General features: G+C 42.0%; 1 protein-coding gene across 1 annotated transcript in view; it reads left to right on the top strand.

Moving 5' to 3' along the window:
* The window catches only part of chsy3 (chondroitin sulfate synthase 3), a 119,006-nt gene extending 110,247 nt beyond the window's left edge, over positions 1-8,759 (top strand). Inside the window, exon 3 of the mRNA XM_036528151.1 lies at positions 6,744-8,759. Within this exon, the coding sequence (XP_036384044.1) occupies positions 6,744-8,315 (1,572 nt within the window). The 3' untranslated portion in view covers positions 8,316-8,759. The remainder of the gene's footprint in view (positions 1-6,743) is intronic.
* Positions 8,760-11,134: the final 2,375 nt, after the last annotated feature.

Below are 11,134 nucleotides of genomic sequence, written 5' to 3' on the forward strand. Positions count from 1 at the left end.
TTGATTGATGGAGTTCATGTCCCTCCAGGATGGCAAAAAATAGGCCAATTCTGGAGGAAGCTGTGAAATTGCACTCATGGGCATTGATTGCGGAGAGCGGGGTTGCAGGAAGCCAACGTGGGGAAATGACCAACATTAAAATAATGTTACTCATGTAAATGGCAGTTCTTTCTCTGTCTGCATAAAATGAAATACCGTGACTCTTTGTACTCAGATTTTTTCCCCAAAAAAGTCACAAACCTTTAATGTTAGCTCCAGGATCAATTTTGTGAAATGCGCTTTGTTGTCTGTTGTAGCAGTGAATGATGAGTTTAAAAACATGTTACTTATTTTCATTTCTAGCACTACATTTTTTGCCCCCCCACAAAACAAAATGTCCACAAAACAAAAATGAGCACTTTAAATTTGTTTGTCAAGGCTAAGGACAGACCGTATTGCATTTGGATTGAAAATGGCAGTAATCCTCTCGGAAAGCCTTTCTATTTACTGCAGTGGGTTTTTACGTCGGTTTTGGCACCATGTCTTAACCATGCATGAGGAAAATGTATGTACTTGAATGTCCACTTTGCTGCCTGGCCAGACAGTGTTTTTTGACCATATGTAGCTAATAAATGCAATGTGTGTATTATAAACTTGTTCTCAGTGGCAGTGCCTTTTGATTATAATATCCTATCCTTTTTAGGTACATATTTCCTTATCACTCTTTGTACAAAAGTTCACGATCAGGATTTCCAGTGAATGGATCCATGTTCCTAACTTCCCATGATGCACCAGTTATGTGTTGTTAATGGCAGGCAGCTGGCAAGATCATGTGACATCCTGACTGAGCCGTCAGCCATATTGGTTTCCATGCTTCCTGAACCCGGGGGCAGTAGAGCACGCTCTACAGTGGAAGCTTTGTCCGGGATCTGAATGCCTTTAAGTCTTGGTTTACGCTTCGTAATTTCCATCCCACTTGAAATGAAAGCCTGTCTTCATGCACCGGATGACGTACCGTGAATCATGATACTGATGTTGTTTCTTATGTTTTACAGCGAGTAATTGTGCAAAAAACATTTAGCCCTTGCCTGTCTGTATTTCAACCTCCTCAGTGCAGCATGGAATGCTTTGTGTGTTTGCTTTGCGAATATCGCATGTCAGCACTGTAAATACAAACTAAAAACTTTATTGCTTTATTTCAAGAGCATGTTGATCTTCCAAACAAACAGAGCTCTGGTGAGCAGAGCATGAAGACACAGCAGGGCGGCAGTGTAGCGTAGCAGTTAAAGAGCAGGACTCGTAACTGAGAGGTTCTGGTTTGATTCCCTGCTGGGGCACTGCCGCTGTACCCTGGGGCAAGGTACTTAACCTACAATTGTCTCAGTAAATATCCAGCTGTATAAATGGATAACATTGTAAAAACTGATGTAAGTCGCTCTGGATAAGAGCGTCTGCTAAAATGCCAATAATGTAATGTAACAACATTAAAAGCTGGTTTCGTATGAAAAGACGCACACCCGGGCGTTTGTCAGTTTGGCAGGTTGCTGTCCTGCCGACAGAAGACGGCTGGCCTGTCAGCGAAAGAGACTCGGCTCGTTGCAGGAATCTGGCATGAGCCTGGCCTTTGGTGCCCTGGACCACCGGTGTGAAGGCGGCGGAAATGTTCCTACTGTGCGGTCAACTCCACCTGCAGTGCAGGCAACTTTGAAATGACCTCATCAGCAAGAGATTTCCACCTGCACTGCCTGTATTTGCGGAAGAGAGAGAGAGAGAAAAAACGAACACGGGGGCAAGTTTTTCCCATGTCCCTTTATTTACATAAATATACTTGCTGTGCTGGTCGCAAAAGGCCAGCTGCAGGTATGTCAGAGGGTTGACCCACACCATAGCAGGTGCTTTTTATCATCTTGTAGTGGCTGCCAAAGCAGGCTACATTACATGATGGATGTCCTCGTGGAGTGGAGACTGTATACTAAAGTAATCCTGCATGCTGAGGGTCACTACGTCACAGAGATATATGTAAGGGAAAGGGCAGCCACACTGTTTCATGATACAGCAGTTGCATTAGTAACCTTTGTTCTGTCTCACCTTGTAATGGCCGTCAAATCCAGACATGTTATAGTATAAGGTGGATGGCTGTATGCCAGAGCTGTCAGCAGGAAGAGGTGTAGCACAATTTTATCCTTTTTTATCCTCGAGTTCTCTGCTTTTAATTTTTATAAATGTCAGAAAGTATGCCTCGCCACATAGAGACAGACGTTTTGTGCTGACATGGCATATAAAGATACTTTTATGTCTCTTCCCCGGAAACTCACTTATCTGCCATTCATAACATTCCATCCTGTTACATTTCACAACTCTCTTTGATCCAATGAAAGCCATAAATCATCTCTTCTGACACCGCATAACATAATAATAGCATGTAACAAGTAGTGAATAGTTATTTCCATCAATTCTGCTAAAAATATACTTCATTTAAAAAAAAAATGATTGGCTTTGTTTTTTGCCTGCCTAATTGTCAACTGATAGTTAAGTCCTATATATTAATATATACGTGGTCAATTAAAACAGTGTGCCAAGTCTTGTCTGCCTAACTTGTGAGTGAAAAAGGAGTGGGATCTGAGGAGAAAATAAGAAAATGTTTCATGGATTCAATTCACATATTTTTATTATTTTGATTGATAATTAAGTGCAGTAATTAATTTTTCTTTGCCAGACAAAGTTGTGCAATTACCAGAATTAATTAAAAACAATAGTTTGCACTGATAAAGAAGCCTAGTGCTTGTATGTTTTTGTAAGTCAGTCAAGGACAAATGTTGATTTGTTGAGTCCGGTAGTGCATTCCCAAGAGTCAGCAATATTTTGCAGTGCTGCGCTGGGTGTTTGGGGTTTATTTTGTGTATGACCAGCATTCTCATTGTAGAGCCTTTGGTTGCCTTTCAACACACTCAGCTGCGTCATCATAGCAACAAACAGACCGATTTACTCCCACGGAAGTGCAGCCTGACCTTTGAGAAAATTTGTTTGAAAACAGGAAGGACTCTCGGTGCTCTAGTTAAACAAATAAGAATCACAGAGCGGCGTGTCCAATGGCAGGCGTTAATCAGGGAACATATGTTTATAGTTTATTACATATTTCTCAGTGTCTGCGCTCCGCTTTGCCAGATTGCTTCTGTCCTCAGTGGGCTTTTGTTTCTGAGTGGCAGCTGTATTTGGAGTTTGAATGCAGGATGCAGAATTAAGAAAGATTAAAGGAGTCCGTGACGAATAGCAGCAGTGACATGGCATATCAAGACAGTGGCACTTAAAATTGCAAAAGGGGTGTAACATAAATCCGTTTCAGTTAGGAATTACTGTTGAAAGCCTTGCATTTGTTAATTTTTTCAGAGCGAACAGTGAAGAGGAACGAAGATGTTTTTGCTCAGATGGACCACTTACCGTGCTAATCTGAGAAGTAGACAGAGAACGATGTGGGGAACCAGTGATCATTACACTTATTGCATATTGAATGGTGGAGAACATTTTGAAGATGTCAGTGACTAAAAACAGTTGTCTTGATCACCTTTCTTCAATGAGAATATAAACAACCGGTAAAACAGTTTCACACAAACAATTGCAAATCTCAGAAATAAGTAAACCATATCGCTATCAACAATTATGAAATTGAAAGAGAAAATATGATGGGACAGGATCATAATGTGCTTCAGTATTATTATCATGTTCAGAATGTAAATACACTGGATTCTTCTGTTCCCAGAAGATAAAGATGTGTTACTGTTACTCAGTGGCATTGTTCCAGGTTTTTGTAAGTATTTTGACACCATAATGAAGTGATGGATACTACCATCGCAAGTTGAATAATTAAGTTGAGACATTGGAGGTTCACCCCACCACTCTCCAAGTAGAATTATATTGCAATGCATCGGGAGAAGTAGCCTGGAATATATAAATTATCCTTTGTGCACCTCTTTGAATCTGTCTGAATTACGTGCAAGTGTTGAAATTAATGCACAAAGGCTTCTCTGTGCCTCTTTCTCCAGTAGCCCACCCTCTATCTATCCGGTCTAATTATGACATCTTTCAATGTGCCAAACACGCAATCATTCATTTGAGGACAAATACAGAGAGAGAGAGAATGGGAAAATGGCTGTACCCCTACCCCACCAGCAATGAATATCTGGAAACCTGGAACGGAGAGCAGTAGATATCTAATTATCACAGTAGTTTAATTAACAGCTCAATTAGTCTTGGCAACGAGGAGGGCAGAAAGAGAAAAATAGAACATACAGTGGCGGGACCAGGGATGGGGGAAAAAAACTGATGCAGCTGATCTGATCAAATCATATGATTTGTGTTTTCCGTTTAGTACCATTCGTATAGTGTGTGTGTATGAATACAGGAGCTTTGGTTAATGAATTTAGCCATGTTATGTTGAATGCATTGCACGCTTTACACAGTTTTACAGCTTCAAACAATTCTGGTAGTTTTACAATGAACCTGAAGCAGACTGTGGCTGGATGTGATCTGAAATGCATTGATGGGGGGGTCAATCTCAACCCCTTTTTTGTGAGTAATGTACAATACAATAAATTTTTATATTATTTTTTTTTCTGAAGGAGTTGAATTCAAGTGAGTTATTTTGATGATTATTTTGATTGAGTTATTTCACACAATAATAGTTGGGATCACTGGGTACATGCTGGCTACACAGATTGTGCAGGAGAAAAAATACATTTTTGAACATCTCTTTTTATCATAAGAGACTTCCAGATAGCTTGATTCATAAAAGTAACAAACTAAGTTACAGTTTCTGTCAAATGGAATTTCAGCATTATAAAAGTACATAGAGTTTGAGTTACAGCTCACAAGCTAAACATTCTAATTTTAACTGTCAAAGAGCTAGTGTCGGAAATGAACAGTTTTGTCTGAGAAACAGTCAAACTTGGAAATCGCCATATGCTTATGAAGCAAACTATGTCTGAAGTTGTCTACAGCCATTTCTAAGTAGGTTGCAGCTGACTGCAGGCTACTTAACGTAGTGAAGGACTCGTCTGCAGGATGTTCTTAGAGTAGTTTGTCTTAGCAACTGGCTCAGTGAAAATAAATAGGAAAAAAGGGGATGTATTGCACCGTGCCTCTAGTTCCGTGTTTCCCAACCCTGCTCCTGGAGGCACACTGTTCTGCATATCTTCTATGTATCCTTCCTGCTTGACTAAATCAGGTGTGCTCAGCTAATCAAAAGTGCCACTGATGAGTTCAGTCAGGTAGGTAGAGCAGGTATAGATAGAAGATATGCAGGACGGTGTGCCTTCAGGAGCAGGGTTGGGAAACGCTGCTCTAGTTCATCCTCTGAATCTAATGTGTCTTTACAGAGCACATTTACAGAGCACTTTTACTCTCTCGCATTTTTTTAGTATTTAATTGTAATATTTACTTAAAATACAATAAATGCCATTCTAAGAAGATCGACAAATTTTCCTTTTTAGAGCTGTTTAAGGCCAATGCTGATTTTTTTTCATAGCTTTTAGGCTATAGACTTGAAAACTGAAATTTCAGTGACCTCTTCATGCAGATATATTGGTTGACCTGTAATTCTAATTTGCGATTGGGATTAAGCATGATTACTGAAATTGGAAGATAATTTTTTTTAATCATTTGACAGCCCTGCCTTTTTTATCAGTATCATCATTTTAAAGAACCTGATCACTGAACCTGATCTTGATCACCATTTTTTCTCTGAATGTTTTTTTCTCTAACATATGCTGATCTTTACACATAGATAGCTTTAAAGCTTGTTGCATCCTGAATTAGTTGTCTGTGTTTTCTGGAAATGTCTCTGTGGGACCAATGAAAGACTGCATTTTCTCCCCAAACTACGCTAGATGGAAATAAGAAAGATAAAGAAGAGCTTACAACTGAAAAAAAAAACACTATTAATTGGTATTGTGTGATGTCCCTATTCTTTTGAAGGAAGTGGTTTGGTTCCTACAATTCTCCAAAAAGAGAAAACTTCTTTATTGATGTGATTAACTCTGCTTATGCCCTGAAAACAGGCCCAGTGTTATTCCACTTAATTAAAATAATTAAGACAAGTGCTAATATCTTTCAAAAGTAATTGGTTTCCCAGATACAAAAGAAGCACTTCAGTCCCCCCAGCCCCACCTCCCTTGCAATTACCTCTAGCTGAACACAATTAACATTGTGATTTCTTAAATCTCATGGGCAACTGACTGACAATTTATCTTCTGTGAAGCTTCTTTGAATACATATGATTTGCTTTAATTGGAATTCAGCACAGTCCCAATTAAGCAGGAAGTCAGGTGCAGCATTATACATTGTTTTATAAACTAATAAACCATTTGTATTGTTTCACCTGCTATTCAGAAGGAAGGTGTGGCACCCCTGTCTAAATTGGAAAGGACACATTATGACTTTCTTTTGAACTTATTCTTATCATTCCCCCATTATAATGGAAAAAAACTTTCAACAGGAAAACAGGATCTTTCAATTAAGTTTTGTTCAATTAACCTAAACAATGATGTAAGAGCTCTGTTGTTCTCACTTCCTCCATTCCAATTTGTCAAAATTAGGTTTTGAAGGGCAGAAAAAACAGAGGATCTAATTAAATGCATCGTTAAGCGAAGACAAAAAGTTGGAAGGAGAGCGTTTCGTCTATAACAAACAAACTCACCAGCACTTGCTAACACACATTAATTCCTGCATTTTCAGACTTTTAACGAACTGCTCTCCCTCTCTTTTTGCAGATGCAGCAGCTCTTCTACGAGAACTACGAACACAACAAGAAGGGCTTCATCCAGGAGCTCCACAGCAGCAAGATCCACAACGCCATCACCCTGCACCCCAACAAGAGGCCAGCCTACCAGTACCGGCTGCACAGCTACATGCTGAGCCTCAAGATCTCGGCGCTGCGCTACCGGACCATCCAGCTGCACCGCGAGGGCGTGGCCATGAGCAAGCTGAGCAACACGGAGGTGCAGCGGGAGGACCAGCAGCTGGGCATGATGCCCTCCTACACCCGCTACCAGCCCGCGGAGCGCGGCAACGTCATCGAGTGGGAGTTCCTGACGGGCAGGCACCTGTACGCCATGGGGGAGAACCAGGTGCCCCGGCAGGGCCTGGGGACCATGCTGCGGGCCGCCCTGGAGGACACGGTCATGCAGGTGATGGAGATGATCAACGAGAACTCCAAGGCCCGCGGGCGCGTCATCGACTTCAAGGAGATCCAGTACGGCTACCGGCGGGTGGACCCCATGCACGGGGCGGAGTACATCCTGGACCTCCTCCTCTTGTACAAGAAGCACAAGGGGCGCAAGGTGACGGTGCCCGTGCGGCGCCACGCCTACCTGCAGCAGTCCTTCAGCCGGCCCTTCTTCATGGAGGCGGAGGAGCTGGACGTGGCCGAGCTGGTGGAGACCATCAACACGGAGTCCCAGTCTTTCTCCTTCCTGTCCAACTCCCTCAAGATCTTCTCACCCTTCCAGTTCACCGAGTCCACCAAAGAGATGCGGGAGCGCAGCCAGAGGAAGGTCCATGTGCTGGTGCCCCTGACGGGCCGCTACGATATCTTTGTCCGCTTCATGGAGAACTTCGAGAAGACGTGCCTGGTGCCCAACCAGAGCGTCAAGCTGTCCGTCATCCTGGTGGATAACGACAGCAACCAGGACAGGGAAAAGCACCTGGAGCTGATCAAGGAGTACCACAACAAGTATCCCAAAGCCGACCTGACGGTCATCCCCATGGCGGGAGACTTCTCCAGGGGCCTGGCGCTGGAGATGGGCTCGTCGCAGCTGGAGAACAACACCTTGCTCTTCTTCTGTGACGTGGACCTGGTCTTCAACGCCGACTTCCTGCAGCGTTGCCGGGACAACGCCGTCCAGGGGAAGCAGGTCTACTTCCCCGTCATCTTCAGCCAGTATGATCCCAAGATCGTCTACGCCGGCGCCGCCCCGGACGACAGCAGCTTCGTCTTCACCAAGAAGAGCGGCTTCTGGAGGGACTACGGATTTGGAATCACCTGCATATTCAAAAGCGACCTGCTGAAGGCTGGGGGGTTCGACACCTCGATTCAAGGCTGGGGACTGGAGGACGTGGACCTGTTCACGAAAGTGATCAACTCCGGATTAAAGGCGTTTCGGAGTCAGGAGACTGGCATCATCCACATTTACCACCCTGTTCACTGTGACGCTAACTTAGAGCCCAAGCAATACAAAATGTGCCTAGGGTCTAAAGCTAGTACTTATGCCTCCACAATGCAGTTAGCAGAACTATGGTTGGAGAAACACTTAGGCGTAGGGTACAACAGAACTTCCTCCTGACATTCCGGCTCTTTCCTCCTCTTCGGGAGTTTACCTCAGTTCTACACATCTGCAGAGAGCAATGGAGTCCGTATGAGTGAGTCCCTGGGTACGCTCGACTGTTTGGGTGACTTTGTGCAATTAATTTTTTTTTGTTTGTTTGTTTCGGGTTTTTTTTGTCATCGGTTTCTCGACAGCGTCTTCCAAAGTACGTTTGCAGCACATGCTGAATCTGTGGTCGTTTCAGCGTTTGCCTCACGTTCGCGCCTGTGATTCCGTGCGTCCATTTGACCCTTTTTTTTCCTTCCCCCCACCGTACGTATTCTCAGGAGCGCATCTTTCACACCGTGGCCACTTTCGATGAATGTGTGCAATGCAGCTTTGGCCTGTGTTTGCTGGACAGAGCCACGCCCTCCATGTTTGTCTACAGACACTGCTTATCCCAACGTGACAATGACAGCAGCAGCAACAATAATAATAATGATGATAATAATATTAATAGTAATAATAATAATAATAAATAATAATAACATACTGAAAGTACCACAAATGTGCTTTAAATCTCCCACCAGGGAAGGGACTGTAAAATAGAGTTTTCTAATTTATACAAAGATAAAAAAAAAAAAAAATGTGTAAACAGAACATTCTTCATCTGCAGTATTTTATAAAATGCGTGAATGGTTTTGATGATTGTATCTTTATTTTTTAGAAGAAATATTTCCATGATGTAAAGGTACTGGATACCGTGCAACGTCAGCTGTCTTCTTAATATCATTTCAAATACAAAAATGTCCACATAATATCATTTTCCTCTTTTGTGGCCATGCTTCACTGAAAAAAAAGCATTTCATTCCCATTATTTCAGCTTTGTTGGCTTTCAACGTTTTCAGTTTGCTGGCAAGAACAAAAAAGTTATATTAAAAGGGGTTATTTATAATAAAAAATGTTAAAATCCTTGTGTTCTTTGTTTTATATGAGAAAGCCTGCCTCATTAGATCCTTCCTAATGGTGCACGGACTGCAGCATGAATATTATATTGCAATTCAGGTGCTGTATTTCATTAATGACAAAGATAACTCAGGAAAAACTTGATCCCATGTAATTTCTTCACACTTGTAGTGCTGAGGTAAGTGCTTTATGAGGAAAATGCTTAATTATATATCTGGTGCTTCAGCTCCAGCACTGATGTTCATAATTTCAGGTTCCACACAGATTATCCTCTGTTGCGTGTCCCATACAGGAAAACGTGAGGCCATTTAATCCTAAATCATAGGATTAACTGACAAATGGTCATTACCTTGGCAATATAAAAATTCAATAAGCCCATCTAAAGCAGGCATTCATCGGCGACCGCGCACTGCCTGAGCAAAGTTCATTAGACGCATAATTTAATTAGCAGGCAAAATAGTTTTACATCCTTCTTATTTATAGAATGTCACCTGACAGGTATCAAACAGGCTTGGAGGGTTTCATTAAGAAATCCAATACAGACTGAACAGATGGGGGCTGATGTTTGGCTGGGTTGCAGCCCAGTCATCCCTCTTGTTATATTAAAGTGTCATGAGGAGAGTCAGATATTTCCCACAATTTAAAGTTGTTGGGAATGGAAAGGAAAAGGTAATCTTCCACCGTGTCAGAAATCTTCAGCTATCAGCACCAACCTTCTCCTCATCTGTGTAGGAGACAAGGGAGATGGCTGTATTATTTATTTATTTTATTTCTACCTAGACACTGAGCTCATCTTTGTAGAGTAACAGACATTACACATTTTCACTTTCTCCTTTCCATTTGATTTTAATGGGAAATGTATATATACAAAATACAATATATAAACCAGCCATAACTGTTTTTTAAATGCCGTGATACAGTTTTCAGAAGATTCTGATGAAGTGCCGACATCACATTTAAACACCCAAACTCAAAATTTTGACATTTTCTCACCAGACACAAAAAACAGAACTCTCTGTCACCAGCTCAGTTGTTCAAATACTATTGTCATGCATAAAGCCCCATTTGAAATGCTAATTGATATTTTGGCTTCATTTCATTGTGTGGTAACAATTACCACTCATTCTCTCAAATGGCCTTCTCCATGAGCTAAAGCAGAGCAACAAAATTGTTAATGAGTACATCACAGGCATAAAAAGACTGTGAAAACAGCAGCCGTTCGTAGCAATTAGGAGCAACCTGGCATGAGTCGTGGCTGTGGTCAACAGCCAGGTATGTGCCATGGTCTCTGACGGGAACAGCAATGTTGCTTGGCCATGTCAGAAACCCATTCTTGTGACTGTCAGCAGCTGAACAGCTCATTCAACTCAATTCACTGTAACGAGGTCAACTGCCGCCTCGGTTGTCCATGCGGTCTGTAATGAGATCCGGTAAGTAAATTATGCTCTGTTGGGTGACATTACACTACTTGCAGTGGTCATTGCTTGCAGTCGGGCTGCTGTGAAGTCATTTGTAAATGCAGTTCTGTATCCTGTGCTCAGGATGGAAAGTAAAGCAGAGGCCATACTGACTGTGTGGTTGTAAGCTTAGTGCAGAGAATGACACTGGTTGGAAGAGTCCGAGCCTAAAATGCCATTCACCACGGGAACATGCGAAGAAACATCATTGCTGATAATTATATGTTCAAAGGAATCAATTCAGAAAGCGCAGATGGAGTTGAAACAGATTTTTAAAAGGCGCCACATCACAATGAAGCAAATCAATTTAGGCAATTTCAGGAAAATGAAGACATGGTAAAGACCCGTAACAGTAAAGGTTTAAGTCAATGTTGAGTAATTATAGGAGTAAAACAGTAATGGCTGACAGGCGTAACTGGTCTTTGCGTTTGAAAA

This window comes from Megalops cyprinoides, chromosome 5, assembly GCF_013368585.1.
Source record: "Megalops cyprinoides isolate fMegCyp1 chromosome 5, fMegCyp1.pri, whole genome shotgun sequence".
Lineage (NCBI taxonomy): Eukaryota > Metazoa > Chordata > Actinopteri > Elopiformes > Megalopidae > Megalops > Megalops cyprinoides.